At 49.5% G+C, this 26,611-nt stretch overlaps 1 protein-coding gene across 1 annotated transcript in view; it reads right to left on the reverse strand.

The window, feature by feature from the left end:
• The window catches only part of IGF2R (insulin like growth factor 2 receptor), a 2,762,372-nt gene that overhangs the window by 1,246,526 nt on the left and 1,489,235 nt on the right, over positions 1-26,611 (reverse strand). Inside the window, 1 exon segment of the mRNA XM_069606818.1 lies at positions 9,936-10,023. Coding sequence (XP_069462919.1) covers positions 9,936-10,023 — 88 coding nt within the window.

A 26,611-nucleotide genomic window follows, 5' to 3' on the forward strand; every position in this document is an offset into this window, starting at 1 on the left:
CAAAGGGCTCGACTTGGGTTGGAGTCACAGAAGAGAACACAAACGCCATTTTAGAATCGAGTCCTGGCAAAAAATACCAACCGGCGATTTAATATTAAATAAATAAACCGGCGGTATGTTCGAGGCTATGAGAATTAAATAATTAAAGTTGGTAGCCTCGAACAATGGGAAAATCCCATAGGGAAATATTCGCGGTCGAATATAAAAAGTAGTTTCCACTGCCACCAGCCAAAACTCGATCAGGGGGGACGGAGACGTGCCCCCTCGACTAACAGACCCCGGGGCAATCGAATTGCCCCGACCAGTACGTCCACAATATGATGGTTTGTACTGGTTTCTGTTAATAATTTGGGACTAGTAAAGCCAATGATGACTTTACATGCCCTGGGAGACAGTAGTCACTCCCAGGGTATGGAGTCTATGGTGGGGTGTCACTATGACACCCCTGTGTTACGGCACGGAGGGTGCTGTGTAACACACATAGTAAAAACACATGAGACCCTATGGAGTAAAGGACCCCATAGCCCATAAAACACATTAACAGTCAAAGGAACACCATAAATCATGTCCAAGAATGGGAGAAAAAGAGTCTCACTCTTGGCAGGAGAAAAAACAAACTCCAGAAATCCAGCAAAGCTGCTGGGGGACTCACTAGGTTAGGAAATTCAGCCTAAAGAGAGAATTCTCCCTAACAGGGGGCTCCCACCGAGACATTGTCTTCCATCAGCCACCATCAAAGATTGGGTAACATTGAGCAGTGGTATTGGGATCCTGTCAGACTGAGACCCTGTCTCCTGATCCCAATTGGCGCCAGGTGGAGCTGGAGGCGCCTCATTTTGAGGCGGGCATGCTGTACAGTGAGCACTCAGGAGGCCATCAGGCCCAGAATGTGCTGGAACCACCAGAGGGCGTGGTGAACACCTGTTGAGCGGTAGTGTTCCAACGCACCCCTTGGAAGACCAGTTCCTGAGACGGGCAGAACTGATTTGCTCTGGTTGAGGGAAAATCCCAGCTGATGAAGGGCATCTCTGGCAGGAGTACCCCACCCTCATCAGTCATCCAGATAAGGGTATAAATGATGGCCCTCCAAGTAGAGAAGGCCTGCCACTGCATTAATCAACTTCGTGTAGATACGAGGGGCCGAGTTCAGTCCGAAGGGCAGCGCCTTGTATTTGAAGTGGTACGAGATTAGTGATCCGCAGAAACCTCTGATGCAGTTGATATATGGGTGCTTGAAGATGCGCATCCTTGAGGTCCAAGTAACCCATCCAGTCCCCTGCACACACAGAGTTGGCTATGTGCGCAGGAGTAATCATCCTGAAGCGCTCCAGTGGTAAAGACAGATTTAGAAATAATAGGTCCAGGACTACCCCCAAGTCAGCCCGGTTGTTCTTGGGTACCGCAAAAATCCTAGAATAGTAACTGAAGCTCTGTCTACAAGAGAAACCGGTTCTAGCGCTTACATCTCCAAGAGAAAAAGGACCTCCTGTAAAAGAGCCGGGGACTTGATCTGACGAAGAGGAGGAGAGGATAGTAGGGGCAAAGGAAGAGGAAGACTGAAGCCCATTGAGACTACAGATAGGATCCACAAGCTGCTGAAAATATGCTTCCAGGTGTCCTGAAACAGAGCCAAATGGCCCCCACAGGCGAGCTGTGTTTCCTGACCTTAACGTTACGGTTCTTGGTGTCAGAGGTGGGGATAGAGGAAGGGGAGCGGAAAAACCTGTGCAACGTCCTCTGCTTCATCCATGTGTTGTCGCTGGGTGACCTTTCAGGCCTCTGTGTACCGCTGTCTCGGAACCCCTTGAAGCCGGAGAAAGCGCTGGGCTTCAATTGGGTCCTACCCTGGGATTAAGGGAAGGATTTCTGAGCTGGCTTTGTCAGGATGGCAAAGGACTTGGAGGTTTGAGTGAAAGTTTTTTTCTTCGTTAACTCGTGATCATTGGACGAATGAAAAAGGTCTATGCCCTCAAAGGGCAGATCCAGGGTTCGCTCTTGCACATCAGATGAAAACTTTGTGGCATGCATCCACGCTGGCCTTCTCATCTTGACCCGAAGGCACAGACCTCCGCTGGCTGTGTCGATGTGGGCCACCAAGGATTCCATGAGGTCCTGCACAATGGCCAGGGCATCCGCCAGACCCGCCTTGAAGGAGGCTTGCTTGTCCGAAGGGATGTTGGAACGAAATTCCCTGAGCTCCCGCCATAGCTTCCGATTTGCCGCAGCCAAGAGAACATCTGCATTGGCCTGCCCCATATGCAGTCCTGAGATGGAGTAACAGCACTTCCCCAAGGAATCAAGGACCTTCCTTCTTGGAGAGACAACTGGAAAAGATTCCCGTGGAGGAAGACAATGGTTTGGAATACGAGGCTGCAGCCACCACATAGGAATGGGGCTGCGGGTGTGAGGCCAGGAGAATTGGCTACCCATTTGTCAGCCTAAACCTGCTGTCCAACTTCTTGTTCATCTAGACATTGGCCCTGGGCTTCTCCCAGACCTTCTGCGCCACCTGCAGGACATCCGTCTGTAGGGGAATGACAGACCGGAAATGGTGCATTTGTCCACAACCTCTGTTAGCACTCCTGACTCCTGGGCGGCTTCCTCAGGAAGAGGGACACCCCCCTCCCCCAAAGCACTACAGGCCCTTAAGGCGGTCACGAAAGGCCTTAACCGATGCAGAGGGTTCATCGTCCTGGGCCTCATCGCCACCACTTTTAAAGACCAAGGGGAACCCGGGTCCGTGGGAAACAGGTGCCAGTGGAGTACCCTTGGGTCTGGAGCCACAGATAGGTCCAAGGGCTGTTGCGGGGAAGGCATTGGTTGTACAGGAGGAGGTGAGGGGGTCAGAACAACCAGAGTTGCCTGACACAGAGTAGGGGCCGGCACCACTAGCGCAGGAGGAACGGGAGTACCCCCCCAGAGGAGGGAGTCGAGGCGGTGCCACTTGGGATGACCTCCTTCACAATGTCCTTCAGGAGCCGCTTCATCTGAGGGGGAACACATGTGAAGGAGGAAGCGTTCGAAGAGGCGGTCCTCACAAGCCATCGGATCCCGAGGGGCCGGGCCGTCAGAGGCACTGAGCTTCTGCTCCTGGTCAAAGCGCTGAGGCACCTGGTGCATGTAGCCGTAGGGCTGAGATGGGTAGATGGAACCCTGAGGGGACCAAAAACCTACACAATAGGATCTGCTGCCGCTTCCAGAGGGAAGGGGGCTGGGATCATCCTGCAAAGCCCATCCGATGGGCAAAAGGACTGGCGGGCCTTGAGCTGAATCCAAGATGGCCACCATGTGCCGCTTGGCCATTTTGAAGCCTTGCACCACTCCCTCGATGGGAGGGCACGAAGACCCTGAGCCAAGAGAGACCTCAGACATGAGAGGATACAGCTTGGATCTTGCACCCAAAAAAAAAGCGTCAACCTCAGAGATCAGTCTGGTAGGCACTGAGCCCTCAGCTGGCCGGCCTGTAATCGCAACGCCCTGATTCATGGCCACGTAGCGAGCTCCTCTAGGCTGGGAACCCTCAGCACCTGTGCCGGTAGCTGTGCTGGATCTAGCCGAGGAACGACTCTTGGAGGTGGCACTCAACGATCCCTTTACCCCCTGGGGTAGAAGTAGAGGACGAGCCTGATCATCCTTACAGGGACAGCCTGGTAGGGCCCTGGGCCCCTCAGTTTGGGAGCCAGTAGTGTTAGAGGCCTCAGGCTTGCCAGAATCTGAATCAGAGGGACCCTAATCCGTGGGAACCCCGGGGAAGGAGTCGCTGCGCTGTGCAGTCATGCTAAACAGAGGGCCTACCTAGTCTTGACGAGAGGTCCTGAAGACAAAGTCCTTAAGCTGGGGCGGAGGAGAATTGTGAAAGATCTCCCTCCACCGCAACAAACTATTCTTTAATGCCCTTTGACCAAGAGCGCTGCAGGCAGAACATAAGTCTCAGCGGTGGTCGAGCCCCAAGCACTCTAGAGAGTGCATGGGGGTCCGAGGCCGGGAACCAACTGTCACATGAGGCACACCTCATGAAGCCTCCTGCGGTCGGCATGCACCGGGGGAGGTGAGGCACCAAAAGGGAAGTGAAATAAAAATTGCCAAAAACAATCTGGAAGCAAGCAGAAAGTAAAAAAAAAAGCTATTTAACAAGTCTCTGCGCTGTCCGCCAGGTCTGAAACTGTCCGTGAGGAAAAAGGGACTTAGGAGAGGTGCCAGAGGACGGGGCATCAGCAGGGCGTTCTCACGGCCCCGGCCGTGCCACCATGAGGTATACTAAATTTAAAGGGGAAGTTCAATTTTTCAAGGCCAAAGGTTCCGGTACCGTCCCCATGTTGGGGGAAGCCCACAAGAATGGAGTAAAGGGGACACAAATGCGTTTTAAGAATTATGGAGTAAAGAAATCTACACAAAAAAGGCAATTTCTAGAGCAGCATAGTGAGTGTGCAGAAAAAGGGAATTAGGTTATGGGGTGCTGCTGGCTCTGTGTACATTGCCCCAGACATCACATCTGGCATTATAGGTGTGAAGATGGATTTCCAAAACAAGCCCTTGTGGCAGGATTTTGGAAGGCTAGCCAAAACAAAATCAAGTTAAGGTGGCAGAGGAGTCGAGGCTTAGCTTCAGGAAAGTGTGGGAGCGGTCTAGGGCTCAAATGAGACCACACAGAGCAACAATAATAATTCAAGTTAGACAGCGAGTATATCAAAATATAATTATTTATTAGGCCTTTAGATCCGCAGTAAGCATATAAAAATCATAGTAAGTATTACACAAAACCATTGAAACATAGGCACATTCACCATTCGGAGTATAGAATTGCATTTTAATTAATCACTGGTGCAATACGATGCAAAACAGGTTGAGCTCTCTAGAAATCCAACTGGACAGTTTATCTCAACCTTATCAAGTCCAACCTCAAGATGATATGGGACCTTGTCCCCAAAAGTCACCCGTTCAGGTAAGTTTTCAGAAGACTGGCCAGTGTTGGTGCTTCAAAATTGTTAAAAAGTTGTATACAGTTTATCTCAGATATCCAGTCAATTTAATCCAACTCACTAGGATAGGGGTAGGGAAGGATCCTTAACACAGGAGCCACCACCAAAAGTCAGGTCAGAGTGGGTTAGGGGCAGGTCTTTAAGCCTATGCCACCATATGGGAGAAAGGGGGAGAAAGCAACAGGTATGTAGACCCCCTTGCCTTGGGTTGTTCCCGATTCCACTTATGTAGGTTCCAGACTTCACTCTAGGTTCTTTGTTCTGTTCTTGTTCCCACTGTGAGGGTCTAGACCGAAGGATACTTTGTTTCTTGGGATTCAGCTTTGGTCAGTCAAGGTGCAAGGAATTTGTTTCCGGACAGCTTCCTGTTGAAGACCCAAACTAAGATAAAGGACAACTTCTGTGGGAGAGACGGCCACAGTACACGAAGAAGGTAAGATCCAACTAAAGTCGCTATGGTCAGGCGGCAACAGTTGATTGTACTGTGGTGAACACAGAAGCAGCCACAGCACAGCTTCCTTGAGTGAGAGCTGAAAATGCAGGAGACTTGTGGCACAAGCTGGAGTTCCGCTAAGTTCCAAAGTTCTGCTCAGAACAACAGCGGCTGCAGTGAGGTAGCCAGGGAGAGAGCTGGTCAGTCCACCGGTTGGTGCAGGAACACTTTCGAAGGCTCAGAAGGCACAGATCCGAGAGCAGGAGTCGGGAGACTGTTTGTTCCCACTGGTCTAGTAGCACCACAAGGGGCTTGAGATCAGGGCTTCACCTGGACTTAACTGGAATGGATGCTGGCCAGCGGCAGAGGTTTTCTTTAGGTTGTCAGTGGGCTCTTTTTAGTGGGGGACTTGGCTCCAACTATGATCTGTCTAATGGCTACAGGAGTCCTCCTTTTATCCAAGATTAGGACTGGAAGTTCACCCAGGTGCACCAATGTTAAGGTTCTGCACCATTCAAATTGGCAGTGGCTATCCAATCATGGATAGCCACTTGCCTCAACATCTGCCCAGCAACAGACATTCAGGCACCAAGACCCAGCCCCCACATCTGGGCTCACACACAAACTGACCCTTTTCCTACAAAAGCAGCTTCTTTCCCCATTCAATAAATGTTATTCTCTGACGTGAGAAGGCAGGAAGACGGCCAAAGAACAATATGACCAAAGGACAAGCAAAGATCTAGTGGCATGGCCATTTTGGGGTGCTGACCACTTTTAGTAGCTATTTCCGGTAAATGAAAAAGTGGACAAGGCAAAAGTATAAAACACTCATAGAAAAATATCTGCTGAAACCAGATCATCCTAGGCATTGTAAATGTAACCAAAAAGACATTACAGAAAAGGTATCCTGATCACTGTTAGGGAGAATTCTCTCTTTAGGCTGAATTTCCTAACCTAGTGAGTCCCCCAGCAGCTTTGCTGGATTTCTGGAGTTTGTTTTTTTCTCCTGCCAAGAGTGAGACTCTTTTTCTCCCACTCTTGGACATGATTTATGGTGTTCCTTTGACTGTTAATGTGTTTTATGGGCTATGGGGTCCTTTACTCCATAGGGTCTCATGTGTTTTTACTGTGTGTGTTACACAGCACCCTCCGTGCAGTGACACAGGGGTGTCATAGTGACACCCCACCATAGACTCCATACCCTGGGACTGACTACTGTCTCCCAGAGCATGTAAAGTCACCATTGGCTTTACTAGTCTCAAATTATTAACAGAAACCAGTAGAAACCATCATACTGTGGACGTACTGGTCGGGGCAATTCGATTGCCCCGGGGTCTGTTAGTCGAGGGGGCACGTCTCCGTCCCCCCTGATCGAGTTTTGGCTGGTGGCAGTGGAAACTACTTTTTATATTCGACCGCGAATATTTCCCTGTGGGATTTTCCCATTGTTCGAGGCTACCAACTTTAATTATTTAATTCTCATAGCCTCGAACATACCGCCGGTTTATTTAATTAATATTAATTCGCCGGTTGGTATTTTTTGCCAAGACTCGATTCAAAAATGGCGTTTGTGTTCTCTTCTGTGACTCCAACCCAAGTCGAGCCCTTTGTTCCACTTTTTGGCGGGCTTCTCCACAGAAGCCTCCAAAAGTGGTGCCACTCTTTCTGGGTACCAAAAGGGGTGTGGGAGGGGGCTTAGGCACCCTGGACTGAGTTACCTTGGTAACTCAAGTCGCACTCTTGTGTGATTGGCCCAAGTGGTGAGCCGGCCGGCTCACCACTTAGCATGTTTGATTGACAGTTAGGCTGAGTGAATGGGGGTATGCTGCATAAAAGCAGGGCTTTGGGGACTGGAACTTCAGAAGTCGCCACAGGACCTGAGAATCTGACGAGGGAGAAGCTGAGCCGACCTACCACGACGACACCACCAGTGGAGCCCTGCGGAACCGACTCACCACTTCCCGATGACAGAGAAGATCCCCCGGCTGGAGAGGCTTCTTCCCCTGACTGGTGGGCACAACCAGTTTACCTTCTTTCTTCGCACCCCAGACCAGTTTGTGGTTGAACTGCCCGTGCCAAGCACCCCGGCAGCCGGATAGCCACTCACCACTGAACCGCGAATCAACGGACCGCTCCTTGTACCTGAGAAACTCTGCGGCTGGTTTCTTCCCTGGCAGTGCAACGGACTCCTGTCTTCCTCCCCGACGAGATCCTCTCTTCCCCCGGACGAAGCACCGACTTGCATCTGCTGCCAGGAACAACTGCCCCCGCTGGAGTGTTCTCACCACTTTAAGGTACCGAGTCCGCCAGGCCTCCCTTTCTAAAGATTGCTACAAGGTAATAATAACCCCTTAACCTTCTGGACTGGGCTGGCCGCCTTGACCCTCTAACTGGTCCCTCTCTTTGATCCAACTCCTTTCTGAACCGTTACAAGACTTTTGTGCACTGCAACCGTGTGACCTTGGACACATTTCGTTTGGATCCTCTTAAGCGGATCCAGCCTACTGACTCTGAATTCCTAGTGTTACTTTGCCTTCCTCCCTTGTTGTGTTCGTGAAAAAGTGTTGGGATCTGTTTAATTTATTCTCTGCTTTTCTCTCCCTTTTAAAACGAATTATTGGAGTGTCATCTGCGTTAAGCGCTCACCGCTGTCTGAAAATAAGTGGGGCTTTACTTAAGACTTGTCTAAATATTCTTTTAAGGGAGTGTATACCTTTTAGTGACCATGTTTTTTTAATTGCTTACTATTAGTGCCTGTGTGTTTTTCTAGATGTGGTTTTAAATAAATAATGATATCTCTTTTACACCAAGCCCTGGTCAGTGTTTACTTGTTCTATTGTGTTCTCTTGACCTATTGTGAATACTCTGTATACTGCCCAACTCTTCTTGAGGGAAATCCGACTGCTCAGCCACAGCTACCAAGTGAATCTGTGTGGTACAGACTGCTACCTAGTGGGTTTACTGCCAAACACCTGTAGTCCTAAATCTTTTGCAGTGGTCCCAGAGGGAACTGCACAGGTTTCTGCCTAACAATCACACTTCACCTTTAGGTGGTGTGTGCAACAGTAACAATGCAAGAAATTTACTAAGGGAGAAAATCTAGAAGTACTAGTAGCCCCAAAAGAATGAGCATTAAAACAAGGGAAGTAAAGCAGGCTTAACTGGCCTACAAAAAGTCAGGAGAGGAGTCTAAACAAATCAAAAACAAAGGGTGTGCCATAGAGGACTATGTGAAGAAAGCAGCAAAAAGGAAAATCTGTCCTAACTACGATCCCGGCGGCTACGTGGACAAAACATGAAGACAAAACTGCAGCTAACTATTCCAGGATGGGGACAATGGCTGGAGGCACCCTCAGAAGTCCTACGCTGAAGAACTAGCAGAGTGGAAAGGTCCCAGCACCCCTATGGACACCAGCATCAACCAACAGCCGCATGAACAGTGGGATGTGGCAGTAAAAGGTCCAGAAAACAGTTCCCGTGTAGAGAGCTCAACACAGAAAATTTGGGGAGTCAGCAGGAGTCTTCATAAAGCCCGGACTGGAACTCTAAAGGCTAAAAACCCATACTGGGACATGCCCAAGCCATTGCAAATAGCAGATTTTGCCAAGTGAGGATTTAAAAAGGACAACGGCTGGCACGAAAACTCCTTTGGCATATCTGACACTTTCAAGTAGCAAGAACAAAGCAGCCAAAGAGGGAAGCAGGGAAAGGACAAAGTCTAAATACCCTTGCACAAAGAAAGGAGCTGGCCAAAGTCCAGCCTGCCAAGAACTAAAAGGAGCAGAAGGCAAAGTGTCAGATTACCAACCATTCTGGTTCATCACTAGGACTGCCACTTAGCCAAAGCCAAGCCCACATGAGGTCCAGGGACCTATACTGGCAGACAATAGTAAGGTTGAATATGAAGGCTGGCATCAGACATTTGGAGCCTACCTCGTGGTCACCCTGAACAAAGCAAGTACGGAAAAAACAAAATGACGGAGAACAAGCTTTAACAAAAAAAAAAATCATTAGTACCCCGATAGTACTGAATAGGTACATTGTGTAGGGTGGTAGAATCACCCTACAGCAAAAATTGGAAAATTAGGCAGGTAAGAGGCACCCCTGGGAATGGGCAACTTGGGGTCAGCACAACACCATGTGCCTTTAGCAGAATATAAAGGGACATAATAGCAGGGGGACTTCAGGAGCAGTCTTTCTGGCCATCAAAAAGATCCCAACAAAGACTAGAACAATTGGGAAATTTGAGGGATCCTAAAAAATGGCCCAGAATCCACCAACATAGCAATTCTGACATAACCTTGGTGCTGAAAGGCACTGAACGTAGCTGACAGACTGAAACTGCCCATAGTAGCTGAAAATGTTTCCAAAGACAGCTTGCATTGGGGAATGTACATGTAAAATGATAGATTTGTGTGGGATGAAGGAATTCATTAGAAAGCAACTTTCAGAAGCCAGTAAGATGATTGTATAAAGGTAATAGAGTAAATAATCAAATTAGGCGAAAGCAAACGTCAACCTACCTTCTGCTTTGTGAACTGGGCAGGCCTCTGGGGTTTTCCAGATAAAAACAAATTCACAGTCATCCTGCTGCTGAAATACTGGTGAGCCCTATGGTGGCAATAAAGATTCAGTTACTTTCTGTTGCATGTAAAAAAGACGTGAACAATAACAGACAAGTGAAATAATTAAGTTATTGAATGAAAACATTAAACTAGCAAACAGTACAAGTTACTCACTCAACTGACTGTTGTACTAGTTATCCCATGTACCACACTCCCAAAATCATGGAAGGCCTGTAGCATCAGGACAGTCGTAATCTTTCTTACCCAGCAGAAAAAAAACAATACAATGGAGACAAAGACAATAGTTTGGCTTATATATAGAGCCAACAACAAAATTGCTTCCATATCTAATTTCCCTTCTGGTAGATTTGGCATTCCTTCATCACATTACTACTTTTAGATACATTCAGCAACCGCTGCCTTGGAAAAACTTTGAACGACCAGGGGGTGCCATGTGGCTCTGGTTGGCACCTAGGTGCACCCGTGACATTAACAAAACATCAAGGCCGTATATATGGAGCCATTGGCATCCCAGGACCTATGTTCCACCCTTTTCACCCTTGAAACCAGTAGCTGATAGAGCAAGGGGTAAAGGAGCTATCCAACATTAGTGTTTGGATGGAAGGGCAATGAGGAATATGTGTAAATCATCAGAAACAACATTACCGAGAGGCAAGCAATTTGCTTTTCTAATAGATTCTTTTCCTCCTACATATTCCTCATCTTGGATAAACTGCCATACCAGTACTGAAGCCTAGAACAGGGAAGCTATTGAGAAACCACTATCTAGACCAGAACATTTGGAAGCACTAACCACCCAAAACCAATGTCCTGACCAGACAAGGAATCCAAGCAGTAGTGCTTTGCAAACTTGTGCAAGAATGGCCACTCATCAGGCGGGCAGATGTCCAAAATGAGGGCATCGCTGCAGGACAGAAGCGGAAACCAGGCCAATTATGGAGTTCGCCTCGACACTTCCAGGCACATCTTTCTCAGCCAGATCATAGCATCAACTGCTGAGAATGATTAACCAGTACAGAATCTACTAGGCAACATATCTGCCCACACAAGCACCAGCATAACCAATGAAGGGCTGATCATCTTTCCTGATGCATCTTATTCTAGAGGCATGGTAGCTTAGAGTCAGCTTGGGATCCAGACTATGATGCCTATCCTCCAATTTGGAAGGAAGCGGTGGAGGACAGAACACCAGAAGACTAATCTTCTGAGAAAGATGGAAATCGGACAACCTTGGGAAGAAGGTCGTACTCACTCACACAGTAACTCCCTACTTAAAAAATACCAGGTATGGAGGATTAACTGTAAAGGCCTGATGCATGACCCAGTTTAGTCCCTGCACGGAGATGGATCTGTGAGACTTTGCAAGAGGTTTTCCTCCGTGAAGATGGGACTACACCCGCAGAGGCAATTTGGCAACTGGCCTTTTAATTTATTCTTGCTGGCAGCACGGACCTGGCTTTACACTTGGAACGAGTTATGAGGCCACTTGAAGCACTAAGCGCATGCAAAGTATGGGTAAGTGCAGACACTGCAGTCAAGTAAGTGGCTGCATGCACATATTGTTTGATTTATTGTGTTTGCTGTAGGTGAGCAAATAAGGCTGAAGCCAGTGATGACCAAAGGCTCCTTTACTCAAGTTTAATGGCAACCCAATCACAGTTACCTAGAAAAATGAACATGAAAATGAATGCGTGAATAACTGAGTAGAATCCTGGTCAAAATGGGACAGGAGGAAAGGAAAAGAAGTTCACACAATTACTAATTAATTCTCTCAAAAAAATGTAAGCATGATTTTAGACCCAACACTAATGTTGACTTGTTTAGGATCCTCACAAACTAATGATGAAGCACCTGAAGAAGACCCAGACTACTCCAGTCCATTGATAGACTCGCTACTACACTGCATCAGTTTAGAAATGAACTACACGTGCAAGGGAAAACCTCCAACACATGAGAAATGTGAACATTCTTTAGTTTCTCCAGAGCTCCTGCTCCAAGTATAATCTACTAGTAAAATTAACATCTGTGTCAAAATTGCAGGAACTCGGTGTTCAATGATTTTAGTTATTTTTACACTCCGTTAATAAATCATTTTAGAATAATAAAGATTAAGATGAATTAACAAATACCTCCAATTCCACGGATTTCACTAAATGCTTTGCATCTGGCATTGAAGTCCCTGGTGAGTCTATGAAAAATCTGTCTCAATTCACTAAACATGCAAATCTCAAAAGTCAAATAGATTCGAAAACACAGCATTGTGAACCATTTCTAATCATTCTCAATAGTGGCTGTAAAGAAAGATGTGTCTTTTTGCAACTTCTCCTCCATAGTTTCAATGGACCACTTTCGTTTTGCTGTTTTTGTACCTGCTCTGCCATTTTGAAGGGAAGTAAAGCCTTCAGCTCCACCTCCCTAAGTTTTTGCTCATTTGTTAACAGGAAATTGATCAGTTCTTCAAACTATCAGTACTACGAAAATAAGTTTCCCTTTTACATTTTATGACTGCAGTGCAATTGGCATACTGGTGCGCGGCCTCAGGCGTGGGTACGCCCCGCCGAGGCCCCACCCTCTGGCGCCTCACCTCGGTCCCCTTTAAACACATCAGACGCTTAGATACCTGCCTATACTTATACATGTTAGCCCTTGGCATACTAACGGGAAGGTGGGTGGGACGTATGGAGGAAAGGGGACGGGAGTATGCACTATGAGGTATGCAGTCATAAAATTGTGGCAAAAATGTCGCCTGTACAAAAAACACACGGAAAAAATGCTGTGGCTGGACCCGTTAAAGGCGTACCCCATTACACCATTCAAGGGGTGCGAGGGGTGTCCCCCGCCCCCCTAAAATGGCATAATGGGTCCAGGGGTTGCGGTGGTGTCCCACGCATCCTTTACATGGATTGCAGCGGCAAAACCACAGCCTTTTTGCCACAACATTTTGTATCACTGCCATTTTTGCCGCAATTATAACACATGGAACCAACTATGAGAGTGGGTAACTTTAATAACTCATACGTCCCCTCCCCTTTCCTCCATCCTTATGGGTGATTCCACTGAACAAGAAACATAGGGTGGAACTGTGATAACCTGCCTCATTACTAGGACAAAGCAAAAAGGTTCTTCAGAACCGCCTGAGCAAAATCTGCATCGCGCCTGGAGCTGGTGTCCAGTGCGTAGTGCTTATGCCGATGGAGTGGCCCAAGTAGCCACCTTGCTGATGACATCCTAAGAAGCGTGTCTCTGAAACGCAATGGCCTTGGCTTTGACCACATGAGCATGAATCCCCTCAGGAATAGGTTTGCCCATGGCCGTCTACTTCTCCGAAATGGCCTAACCATCCAGCGGGCAATGGAAGCAGAAGCCTGAGCCGGAGGAGGAGTCCCCAAAAGTCACAAAGCCTCAGACTTCCTGAAGGATTTCGTCCGGGAGAGATAAAACTTGAGGACCCTCTGGAGGTCCAGTGAAGACAGGACTCTCTCTGCCTCAGACTACGGGTTCAGGAAGAACACCGTCAGACAGATCTCTTAATTCAGATGAAATGGAGACCACCTTGGGCAAGACATTTGGTTGAGTGCACAAAAGGACCTTGTCATTGTGAAACCTGGTGAAGGGTTTGCACGAAGACAGCACCTGTAGCTCACTAACCCTGCGCGCAGAGGTGAGCGGCGCCAATAAAACAGTCTTTAGCCTCACCAAGCAGATGTCCAGACGCCATCGGCTCGAAAGGCTTGCGTTGCAAAGCTGCAAGAACCACATTGAGGACCCAGACCAGTTAAGGTCTATGTACCGGATTAAAAAGCCCAGACAACCCCTTAAGGTGGGCCTTAACCAATAAGATCAGCAAGTATACACCTGGATTCCCGAACGAGCCAGGTGTGCCAAAAGAAAACCAGTACGTCAATCAGAGGACATGTGACAGGGTCCAGCCCTTTGTCGCAAACCCAATGGCAGAACCTAGTCTGTTTGCTCTTATACTTGGACCGAGTCGAGGGCCTCCTGGCCTGCTGAATGATGTGCCAGTTGTCATCGGAAAATTGAGCATGCTGAAGCCTCAGCAGATTAGGAACCAGGTCGCCAGTGCCAGTGTGGCCGATTCCAGATGTTCCACATCCTCGCCCTGCTGCGTCATGAAGCACCTGCTGGGGATCGGAAGATGGACGGGAACCCCATTAGCACAACTGCAGTGGATCCGAAAACCAGGGTCTCGAAGGCCAGTGGGGGACCAACAGGATGAAGCTCCAACCCACGGTGGCCCAGAACTTGCAGTGGGTCCATTGGAGCAGAGGGGTGGGTGGTAATGCGCAACACCTGCAACCATGCCAACAGATCTGGAAGGCGCCTCCCAGTGACCCATGACTTGCCCATTAAGAAAACTGTGGACACTTGGCATTCCGAGGAGTTGCAAACGAATCCAGGTCCGCGAACCCCCAACTCTGGAACAGGGGCAAGAAGGAGTCGTTATGCAACTCCCGCTCGTAGGTGTTGAACCCCAAGCGACTCAATTGGTCCGCTTCTGTATTTGTCCCCCGGGAGATGGACTGTCGAGATCCAAATCCCTTCCGTCACGGCCCATTCTCAGATCGAAACCGCCCCCAAGCAGAGGAGGGGGGCGGGGGGAACAGGTGCCACCCTTCTGGTTCACGTAAAACATTTTAGTAGAATTGTCTTTCCTGACCAGAACCAACTTGTCCCTTATATGGGTCAAAAATGCCTTGAGGGCCAGGCCCACTGCCCTGCACTAGAGTAGATTGATATGCGGGAGGGCTTCCGTCCTGGACCATGCTCCATGGATTGCAAAGCCCTCCAGAGTAGTACCCCAGCCCCAAAGAGAGGAGTCTGTCGTCACCACCAGGGTAGGCTCTGGTTGGGTGAAGGGGGCTCCCACTGAGACATTGTCCTCCATCAGCAAACAGCGAAGATGAGGCAGCAAGAGCAGTGGTATTGGGATCCTTTCCGACTGAGACCCCGTCTCCTGATCCCAGTTGGCCGACAGGTGGAGCTGGAGGCACCTTATCTTGAGGCAGGCGTGCTGTACAGTGAGCATGCAGGAGGCCATCAGGCCCAGAATGGGCTGGAACCACCATGCTGAGATGGTACAGCTGGCCAGAAAGTGCCCCACTGCCTTGCAGAGGGACATATGCCTCGCGGACGTGGGAGATGACCCGTTGAATGGTAGTGTTCCAACACACCCTTAGGAAGACACGTTCCCAAGACGGCCAGAACTGATTTCCTCTGGTTGAGGGAAAACCCCAGCTGATGAATGGTATATCTGGCAGGAGTACACCATCTCTTCGGGTGACCCCACCCATATCAGTCAGTCGTACAGATAAGGGTATAGATATCCCTCCAAGCGGAGAAGGCCTGCCACTGCATTGCTTCAACTTCGCGAAGACACAAGGGTACGAGTTCAGCACCTTGTGCTGGAAGTGGTACGACAATCGTGAACCGCAGAAAAATCTGATGCGGTTGATATACGGGTACATGCAGATACGCATCCTTGAGATCCAGAGAACACATCAAGTCCCCTGCGCACAGAGACTGGACTATGTGCGCAGGAGTCATCATCTTGAAGCGCTCTAGCGGTAAAGACAGATTTTGAAATGACAGGTCCTAGACTACCCTGAGGCCAGCCTGGTTGTTCTTGGGCACCGCAGAAATCCTAGAATAGTAACCGAAGCCCCTGTCTCAAGATGAACCTGTTTGATTGCTTGCATCTCCAAGAGCAAAAGGACTTCCTGTTAAAGAGTTGGGCACCCGATCTGCCGAAAAGGAGAAGACGGTAGAGGCAAAGGAAGAGGAAGGCTGAAGCTTGTGGAGACTAAAGATAGGATCCACAGGTTGCTGAAAAGACGCTTCCAGGTGTCCTGGAACAGAGCTGAATGGCCCCCCAGAGGGGAGCGTTGTTCCCCGACCTTGATGTCACTACTTCTTCGCGTCAGAGGCAGGTGCACAGGAGGTGGAGCGGAAAACCTGCGCAAAGTCGCTGCTGCTTACTCCTGTTGTAGCTGGGGGACCGGTCAGGCCTCCATGTAGCTGCAGTCTCAGAATCCCTTGAAGCAAGAGAAGCGCATGCTACCTTGGGATTGAGGGAAGGATTTCTGACCTGGTTTTGTCAGGATGGCCAAGGACTTGGCGGTTTGAGTGGAGGATTTTCTTCTTCATTAATTCTTCATTGGTGGACGAATGCAAAAGGGCAGATCTAGGATTTGCTCCTGCACATCAGATGAAAACTTTGTGGCGTGCATCTGCGCCATCCTTCTCATCTCAAACCCCAGGCACGGCCATATGCTGGCTAGATCGATGTGGGCGACCGAAGATTCCATGAGGTCCTGCGCAATGGCCCGGGCATCCGCCACACCGGCCTTGAAGGAGACTTGCTTGTCCGAAGGGAGCTAAGGCAGAAATTCACAGAGCTCCTGCCACAGCTACTGGTTAGCCGCAGCCAAGAGAGCATCTGCATTGGCCTGCCGCTGAGGCAGCCCTGAGATGGAGTAACAACGCTTTCGCAAGGACTCAAGGTCCTTGTGCTCCTTGCAGAGGCAAGTGGAGGTGGCTCCCATGGAGGAAGACGATGGTTTAGAATATGAGGCTGCAGCCACCACAGAGTAATGGGGCTGCCAGTGGGAAGCCAGGAGGATTACAGCCTAAACCTGCTGTCCAACTTCTTGTTCACCTGGGCGTTGGCCCTGGGCTTCTCCCAGATCTTCTGCACCACCTACAGGACATCCTTCTGTAGCGGAATGTCAGACCGGATCTTGCTTCATTTGCCCAAGACCACTGGTAGCAAACCCGATTCCTGGGGGGCCTTCCTCAGGAAGAGGGACCCCCAGATACTCCACTAGGCCCTGAAGGCAGTCATGAAAGGGGGAAACAGGGAGCAAGAGGAAAGCTAAAAAAGTCTCTGCGCTGGCTGCCAGGTCCGACACCGTCGGTGCGGAAAAAGGGACTGAGGTGAGGCCCCAGAGGGCAGGGCCTCGGCAGGGCGTTCTCACCCCTTGAGGCCACACCCCTGCACGCTGTACTAAATTTAAAGGGGCAGCTACATTTTTCGCTTCCAAAGGGACGCATGAGTATTCGTGTGTACATTCGGGTATATCACACAGGGGTACTGCGGCGGTCAGAACAAGGAGTCCGACTCACTCTGGACATGTTCACCTTCTTTAAATGACATTTTAAAGAAAAGGCCTATCTCTCCCTATTGCTAGAGGAGTTTCCCTTCCTTAAATTAAATAAAGGTGTTTGTCATCAGGAAGTCCAAAGTAAACGTCCCCAGTCCTAACCTAACTATCTGCCTCTGCCACTAATGAAGTCAGCCGAAAGAATGTCATCTCCTGGTCGTTTCCCTTCAGGTCTTCTTGGCTGCAGCTTTCTGAGGGTTTTTATCTTGACTCCTTATATTGTCAACAAACAAAATGTCTGATTTAGAAATATGTTGCTTATCCTGATCTTCTCTGGCACTCTTAGAGTTTCCTTCATTAGCTCTTGTAGCTCATCCCAACTGTCTATCTGTCTTTTACTCTTCTTAGTGTTATGCTTCCAGTTATTCTCGTGCAGATACCGTCTCAAAGTCTTTACTTTGCTTTGCTTTCAGATTTCTCACCTTCTCGAAATCCAATCTTTTAGGTTTTGTAAGATTTTATCTGTGTTATGAATCCTCCCCTCTCCTGGGTTATGCATCTTATTACTGAATTTACTTGGCAGTTTAAAATCAAACATATTACACTTGTATAATGAGTGTACCTTAATGGAACAGGCGTTGCAGGACCGCTCTTCCTGCCTGCACGTCCGCAGCGTGCTGTCTCTCCAGAGAGTAGTGCCTGATAAATGTATGCAGCACTGACAAGGTAGCCGCTTGGTAGATGTCAGCAATTGGGACACCCACCCACCATGCCACTGAGGTGGCTGTAGCGTGTGTAGAGTGTGCATGTGGAGGAGCATACAAAGGCTATCCGCCTGATTTATGGCAGAAGGCAATGGCAGATGAGATCCAGCGTGATTTGCCCCGTTTCAATAGCGCTTTGCCTTTATCGGTAGGCCCGTACACTAGGAAGAGCTGTGTGGAATTTCAGAAGGATTGAGTTCTGTCAATGTAGTATTTCAGTGCTTGTTTGTGGTCCAGTGAATGCAGGGCAATCTTGGCTGGGGACGTCAGCTTTTGGAAGAAAACTGGTATGACGACCACTGTGCTCGTGTGAAAGTCTGTGAGGACCTTAGTAATAAAGCGTGTATTGTTCATCAAGAGCACTTTGTCTTGTTATAAACGCAGATATAGCTGGTGGATTGTGAGCGCCTGGCGCTCGGACACTTATCTGGCTGACGTCACTGCCACTAGAAACGCTACCTTCCATGACAGGTACCGAAGCGTTGTTGTGGCCATTAGTTGAAAAGGCTTCTTCAGGAAGCCTGACAACACAATGTTGAGACTCCACTCCAGCGAGATTAGTCTTGCTGGGCAAAAGGTTTGAAACTAACCTTTCAGGAAATGCTTGACCACCCCTATTGCCATAGGGGGTTGGGGGTGTCTTTACTCCTCCTTGTGTATCTGGAAACTGCCTCCAGGTGTACCCGCATGGAGATGTGGGCGATGACCTGCTTCACCAATGATAGCAGATATGTTAATATCTCCTCCAGCATAATCCGGAACGGATTAAGGCTTTCATGGTTAATGCCCCATTGGCCTTCACACCATTTACAAAACTGCTTCCACTTCACGCTATATGATTTGTTTGTGGAGGTGGCCCTGGCCGCTGACAAGATGTCTTACATTCCTGAATGTGGTCAGAGTACCAGGTCTGGCGTGGCCAGTTCCGGGCAATGAGGATCACTTTGCATGGTTGTTTTTGGACCATGTGTACCATTCTGTGCAGCACTGGGAAGGGTGGAAAAGCATATGTGAAAATTCTGTCCCAAGGGCAGGCGAACACGTCCCCCATTGACACCTGCTTGGGTGTCCTGCTGGTTTATCTTGTGCATTTCTTGTTGTGAACTGTGGAAAATAAGTCCACTGATGGGCAGCCCCACCGCTGCAATAGAGATTGCACTATGGCTAGGTCAAGCTCCCATATTCGTGGCTCTGTGACATCCGCATGCTGAGGCTGTGCACTGATTGGTTATGTACTCACAGAAGGTGGAATGCTTGTATGGTGATGCCGTACGAGAAGACCCACTGCCAGGTTTGTTGCGCTTCCCGAGACAGGGATCTGGACCGTGTCCCTCCCTGCTTTTGCAGGTAATACATTGTGGTCGTATTGTCTGTGAGGACTACTGATTGACTGCCCCTTGAGTACCTGGAGAAAAGACCTGAGCGCCCACCTGACTCCCCTGAGCCATGTGTAGGGAGGCTTTGTGAGGGGACCACAGCCCTCCGACATGTAGCTGGTCCACATGTGCATCCCACCCCTGTAAGGAGGCATCCGGGACCAGTGTCTTGCTGGAAGTTGGCTCTTGGAATGTCTTCCCTTTGTTGATCTCATTGGTCCACCATTGGAGTTGCGTGGAGAGCCCAAGAGAGATCTGAAATGTGCCCCCCCCGCCCCCCATGACCCGGATACCTGGGACCGGCTTGCCGCCAGGAACTCCTGTAGGAGTCTTGTGTGAAGCCTGCAGTGCGGGATGAGGGGAATACAAGGGTCCATTGTTCCGAGCAATCGCATGCAGTGGCATATTGTCAGCCACCTGTTAGGTGTGAACATCGGGAGCAGCACCCTGATGGGGTCTAGTCTTTCCAGCCATGGATGCACTTTGGGCTCCTGCGTTGAGAACTCTGCTCCAACAAACAGTAGCTTCTTTGATGACTGTAGCGAGGATTTCCTGTAGTCGATGGCAAAACCTAGGGTTTGGAGGAGACGCACCATTGCTGCCGTGGACTGCCTTGACTAGGCCATGGATGGTACGCGCACACACCAACCAATCGTCCAGATTTGGGTTGGCGTGGTGGCCTTCCCTGCGGAGACTGGCTGTGACCGGTGCAAGGCACTTCGAACCGTGCGGGGCACCTTCTTGAGGCCAAACTGAAGCACCAGGAATTGATAGTGAGAGTTGTTGAGCATGAACCATAGGCATTTCCTGTGCCCTCTGTGGATGGGATGTGGAGGTACATGTCTGGACATCCAGGGACGCTAGGTAGTCTTGGTGTTGAACTTACTTGCTGTAAGGTGACCATGGTGAACTTTTGACATTTCGAGAATTACTTTAATTTTCGCAGGTCCAGGATGGGCCTCCATTTTCCCTCTGGATTGCAGACAAAGTTCCGGGAGTACACTCCCTTCCCCCACGAGTTGTATGGGTACTTTTTCTATGGTTCTTTTCACAGCACGAGCTGTACCTCTCTGAGGAGCATGCTTCTGTGTGCTTGAGGCTGGTGGTCTGGGGGTATGGGAGGAGGCTTTTTTGTAAATTCCAATAGATGTCCATAAGATACGGCATCCAGCACCCACTTGTCTGTTATGTGTCTCTAGTTGTTGGCAAACCAGGAGATTCACCCCCCCTATGGAGCTGTGTTGCGGTACAAAATCACTGCTGGAGTTTTCCCTGCCGCCCCCTCTGAGCACTGGAGGATGTTTTTGCTGCTGAGTCTGCCTGTAATCCATAGACTTTTGGTATCCTTGGGATGATCTTTTGTAGCCCTGGGAGTAGTAGGAGGACTCTCTAGAGTTTCGTCTTCCGCTTCTAACAGAGGACGTGCATGCCCTTCCTGAGGCTCCCCTGAAAGGATAAAAGGACCAGCGACTCTGCAGGGACTAAGAGACTGGACTGTGTTTGTGTCTGTCTTGACGGCTTTGAGAGCTTTGTCAATTCTTGGCCAAAGAGCTCCTCCCCGTCGAATGGCAGGTCCACCACCTCCTTTGGTGCGGGAGTCTGTACATTTAAGCCATGCTTGCCGCCTCAGGACAACACCGTTTCCGACCTGTCCAAACCCTGTCTCCACAAGGCCCACTGCCATATTAATGCTATGGTTGGAGGCCTCCTCCCCTTCCTTGAGGATTGCCATCGCCTACTTCCTTTTTTCCTCCGGAAGATGCACCAGGATCGGAGCTAGCTCGTGCCACATTTCTCTGTTATAGCGGGTGATGATTGCGAGAGAATTGGCCACCTTCACTGTAGTGGACACTACCGCCAGTACTTTATTTCCAAATGTGTCTTTCTTGGTGCCTCGTTGTCCGGAGGCACTGCACATTTCTGTTTGTCGGACTTAGCTTTGCGGCCCACCGCAAATACCACTGACTCTGTTGAGGGCTGAGATGTTAGGCTTTGGGTGCAGACTGAGGGGGGGTTATATTTCTTGTCCAGCCGACCTTTTCCAACTGGTGCTGTGAACAGGCATTTCATTGCTTTGAGGCCCTCCTGCCAAACATGATAGAGCGGTATGAACACTACCGCCTTTCGCCTCTTGCCCATGTGGTCGAACAAGAGGCCTTCTTTTTCATCTTCAGAGGCGAGGAGGCCAAATCCTTTGCATGCCCTTGTAATCATTGAGTGGAATCCCAAAATGTCATTCGGGGAGAGGTTTTTGCAGTCTCCTCTTCGGGGGTTGCTCCTGTGGGGAGTCAGAGTCCCAGTCATCGTCCCTATGTGGGGAGCGAGAGAGAGAGATGAAGACGACGTGTCCCTGGGATCATCTGCGTCAGTCTGTTAGCTCCCCTTCCTCGTGTGTCAGCCGCCTTGGAGGCGAGATTGCGTGGCGCCCTTTGGGAGGCAACAATACCAACCCTGGTGATGTGCCTCTGGCCCTAGGGTCTAGATGGGTCCTGGAGGGTTAAGGGGTGAGCAAGCGACAAATCTGGATTGTGATTGGTCACGCAGGGACCTTGTCGCGGTCCTGCCCTCTGAGCTTGGCCTGGATCCAAGCGGTGAAGGTTTACCGCAGTGTTACAGGCTGGGACGGCAGCTAGGGCGGTGGTTACAACGCTGGTAGCACAGATTTTATCAGTGTAGCGTCCAGTTGGGTAATCACCCTCTGTAAGGTTGAGAGTACTTGCAAGGAAAGTAAGGCCTGCAGGGTTGTCAGAAATTACCACATTTCCCTCTGAGTCTCTAGGTGGCAGGGTCCTGGAAATGGAGTACTTAGGGGCCCCTCTTGCAATATTACAGACTCAGAGTCTGAACCATGTATTTGCTTGTGCTGCACCTCAAACTCTGCATCCATCTCATGCTGCAATATTTCCTCTGGAATAACCTCGGAATATACAATGGGTGAGATTGGTGAGGGCCGGACATGGTGTAAGGGGCTCCTCCAGTTTGAGGACTGCAGCTGGAGTCGCAGACCCAGTAGGTTTTGCTGTATCCAAAGGCGTGCTTGGAATTTCTTGCGGCTCCAGGTATGTGGCCGTCGACGAGGAGGTGTCCGCGATTATGTCTCTGCTGAAACAGTGGGGGGGGGCCTTATGGCTTGGGGGCTTGGTCAGCCCCAGGGACTTGGAATGCTCCTTGTGCCCCACCCGACATGGACGTATCTTCGTAGAGGACCCTTCCGACCCTTCCACCAGCTTGAATTTGTGCTCATGTCGGGGCTTTTCTGCCTACCAACCGGCTGATTTATCCCCCGTCGACATGCTCGGCGTTGAGCTGCTCTTCCGCATGCTCGACGATGACAGAATTTTCCTGGGTGATGATGGCCTATAGGGAGCTCTGAAAGACTTCTTCTCGACCACCAAGGGGACCTCTAGCCTGGTCGACGGCTCATAGCAGTGGGCAACCCTGTGCTTGTGTTTATTCGGCGGCCGTTCCTCTGACCTGACTCTGTCCTTGGTCGCTCCTCAGCGGGGATGGCCATGCTCTTTGTCGACTCGACGTCGGAGGGGTATTCGGGGTAGTTAACCTTGGTGCGCCAGCATACCTGCCACCAGTTCCCATCCTTAAGGGTCTTAGACCTAAGGCCTTTGCAGATGCTGCAACAATCGACCGTATAATGGGGGTACAAACAGTATATACAGTCAATATGTTTGTCCCCTTCATATACGTTTTTTTAGGCCACAAGTACTACATGCCTTAAAAAGGTGTTGTTGCTTCCCCCTCCATCACCACTTATCTGTTGCACGTTGTTAATCTGTAACGTCGAGTTGTTCCTATGCACAATTTTGACGTGATAACAGTCTAAATTAAACTGTAAATGTAGATCCTACGTGGATACCCGAGGGCTCCCTTCAGCTTCAACACCTGGTTAGAATCTGAAGGGATGAAGAGAAGGAGGGGCTAGTGTCTAACTACTCGATGTCCGATTGGTTGGGACCAAAAACACCCATAACAAGGGTGACAACCTACAAAATAGAGGTTTTTTTTCTTGCTTTCAGCAAGGAAAACCAGAGGGTAAACCAAGGATTCCAAGGCTTGCGCCAGGGAATATTCACAGCATGTGAATATATGAAAGATCCAATGCTGGAGAAGGGACAAATACCTTCAATTCATTACATACCCTTCCCCTTAAGTGGGTGGCTTCCCCATCTGTATTGAGTGGGAATCTGCTCAAAAAGTCTACATTTCCTTAACCTTTCTGATGTTCCACAGTGTCTCATCAGGCTCATCCAGGTTAAAGGTGACTGGTCTGTAATTAACCAGAGTTTCCTCCCAGTTAGTATCGTAGGTGTAGAACAGCCCACTCGATTGCCAAGGCCTCAAGTTCCACAGTGGTGTATGACTGCTCCCTGGGAAAGAGATTAGCAGCCAGAGTAGAGTAGTTAGGGATAAACTGACAGGAATATCTGGTTTATCCCTGGAAGGCTAACAAATCTATGACTTCTGGGTTGGTGTTTCATTGCACCGCCTTCCTTTATCAGCCTAGAGTAGGATAAGACCCTTCCCAACAAAGGAGCCAAAATAGTGTATGGCGGATCAGGCAAGATGGCATTTTATGGGTTCGCCCACAACCTCGTTTTCCTGAGTGCATGGGTGATAGAATAAAGATGTTGTAGGTGCTCTGGCCAGCTGTTACTGTCAACTACTATGCCACCCAGATAGGCCCCACACAAAGTGTTAAGGTTTTAAGACTTTGTGCATAAACCACTAAAAGGTGGCAGGTGATCTGTGTAGGCCAAAGGGGAAAACTTTGAATTGAAACAGTCCTGTGGCACAGAGAAAGCGTTTTTTTCCCTGTCTGCAAGCTTTATGGGGACTTGCCAATAGCCTTTTGTCAGGTCAAGTGTAGAAATGTACTTATCCATAACAAACTTCTCAATTATGTCATCAATCAGTTGCATGGGATAATTGTCAAAAATGGAGACGTTCAACTTTCCAGAATCTATAAAGAATGTCAAGATTGGTCAGGCTTGGCAACCAGGACAATAGAGGAGGACCAGGGGGATTCAGAGGCCTCGATGATATCCGCCTTGAGCATCTCTGCATCTCTCTTTCAATGATTTTGCTTCAGGGATTCTATAAGGTTTTACATTTAATGTTTTTACTGCCGGTGTTCAGACATAAACAAAGAAGTTAGTAACTCTACCTGGTGGCTCCGAAAACACTTTGGGGAACTGGGTTTATAGGTCACCAAGATCAAATTGCTAGGAAATGGATAATGATGAGGGAATCAATTGGTTTTCCATCTCTGAGTCATTAAGGAGAGCGGCCATAGTGACCGTGGTTGTGGTAAGGGCTATGTCCCTGGGGCGCTGCTTAGCGGATCCTGGTTGTGAGGATTCTTTCCCTTTCTTCTTGGAGGCACCGGGTCGAGAGTCGTCCAGGATGAACCGGGGTCAATGCAGGCAGGAGACCCAGCCCCCTTCCGACCCAAGCTGATGTTGAGTATGGAATGTTCGGGGACTCGTTTCCCCACACCAAGGGCTGTGGAACTTCCTGGATTTTACGTGGGGTGAAGGCAGCGAAACCATGAGGATTCCACTGTGCCGGGAAGCACTTTCGATGGTATAGTCTGACAGAGGAGCCACTCACTGACAGACAAGAATGCACAGTGGAGAACAGAAGCAGGAACCCAGCAGGAGAGTGGGAGAGCAGGAAGAGGGAAGGTAAGAATGAAGTAACAGGGTAGTAGGGAAAAGAAACTGGGCAGCAGAGGGCTGAAACAGGACCAAAAGGCTGTAAAAAGGTGCTAGAAGTCCGGTCTCAGAACATGGAAAGACACAGTAGAGGTCAGACCATGGGAGCGATAAAACGTACTGGAACTGAGGGACAGCCAGCCTTAAGTAGAGGCTGGATCACCAGCAGCTGTGGTTGCCAAGCAATTGGGGTGCTACAGGTCGGGAAAGCGGTCATGTGACCCAAGATTAGAAGCCTGCGTCGTGCCAACCCCGGAAACATCCGGCAAGTGAATGGAAGAGACACAGAGCACCCCTCCGGTGCTTCCTTCAGTGCCTCCTGTGATGGCAAGGTGCGCGAGGATCCCAGGAACCATTGCGCCCGCCCGCGCCACCCGGAATATAGGTGCCAAGTTCTTGCAGGTAAGTGGTGTGGGTGGGTGTTCGAGCGGCGGCAACCAAACTTAACAGGTTGTCTCGCTCGGGACTACCTTCCACTCTTGAGTAGATTAATATGGTAGATTTGTGTTTTCCGACGTATGTCAGGATGGGAGATCACATCATTCAAGGGGCCTTTTTTCTCTAGTATCTGTGACTGATGGAGGGAATTCGTCCCTTTACTCCCCAAAGCTGACCCCCCGAAATCCCCTGTGAGGCTAGGGAGGTGAGCCAGCTCCACAATACCCGTCCTAGGGGTAAAGGCAAGTGGGACCTCACCATGACAGACACCCCTTAAGGGACAAGGACTCCAGTTCCTATGAGAAACACCCTAAACCATTTCAAATGATGGCATACATGGATGTTGGAGAGCGCAGGCCGAACGAACCTGAGAGGAAAGCATATGCAGTCAAGGGAGGCTCCCTAGGAGCCTAAGATTTGGAGTATGCAGAGCTGGAGAGAGCAGCGGACCCCACTAAGTTCAGAAGTGCTCTAAACACAGGAAACAAATGCTGGAAGCCCAGCATGTGCAGAAAGCGAGAAGAGGTGGCGAGTGGAGCCCAAAGTGGGACGTTGGCGTGACCACAAGGACGTCGTGGTGACCAGGCAGCCCGTCTAACAACGACAACACCATACCGATCAGGAAATGGCAAACGCTAGGACTCCCTTCGGGAGACTTGGATCCAAGGGAAAGCGAGAGAACTGCAAGGAGCAGATGCCGGCGGAAGAAAGCAGACAGAGAAACCAAGCGAACGAGAAGGTCGCATGCCAGTACAGGCCCTGGTGTTGTTCCCCTGACAGACTAAAGGTAACAGCTAGAACGGGAGAATCGGGAGGCCGAGCGGGGTTCATTATGTAGGGGCAGAAACTCACCTCTGTATAACTGATGAGATTGGAAAACTAAATCTGATTAACTTGAATGAACAGTGTTGATATAAGGGGGATGTGGCCAGCTGCCATGCTGTGAGGACACAGAAATTCCTGTTCTGTGTCTTCACAGCTCCTGCAAGATCTGACAAAAGACATGCCTGATACTATCTAAATACAGCATTTGAAACCTGATTTGAGAACCAGAATATTGTGGGCACAGCAGCACTCCCAGCGCCGCTGCATGTTGCCCTTGTACAGCGCTCAAAACACTGATATGGTGTGGGCAGCTGGGGAAAGCAAGATAGCGACCACCATATCGGGGACGGCCAAGTGAAA

This window comes from Ambystoma mexicanum, chromosome 4p (genome assembly GCF_040938575.1).
Source record: "Ambystoma mexicanum isolate Mex_15411 chromosome 4p, UKY_AmexF1_1, whole genome shotgun sequence".
NCBI classification, from domain to species: Eukaryota; Metazoa; Chordata; class Amphibia; order Caudata; family Ambystomatidae; genus Ambystoma; species Ambystoma mexicanum.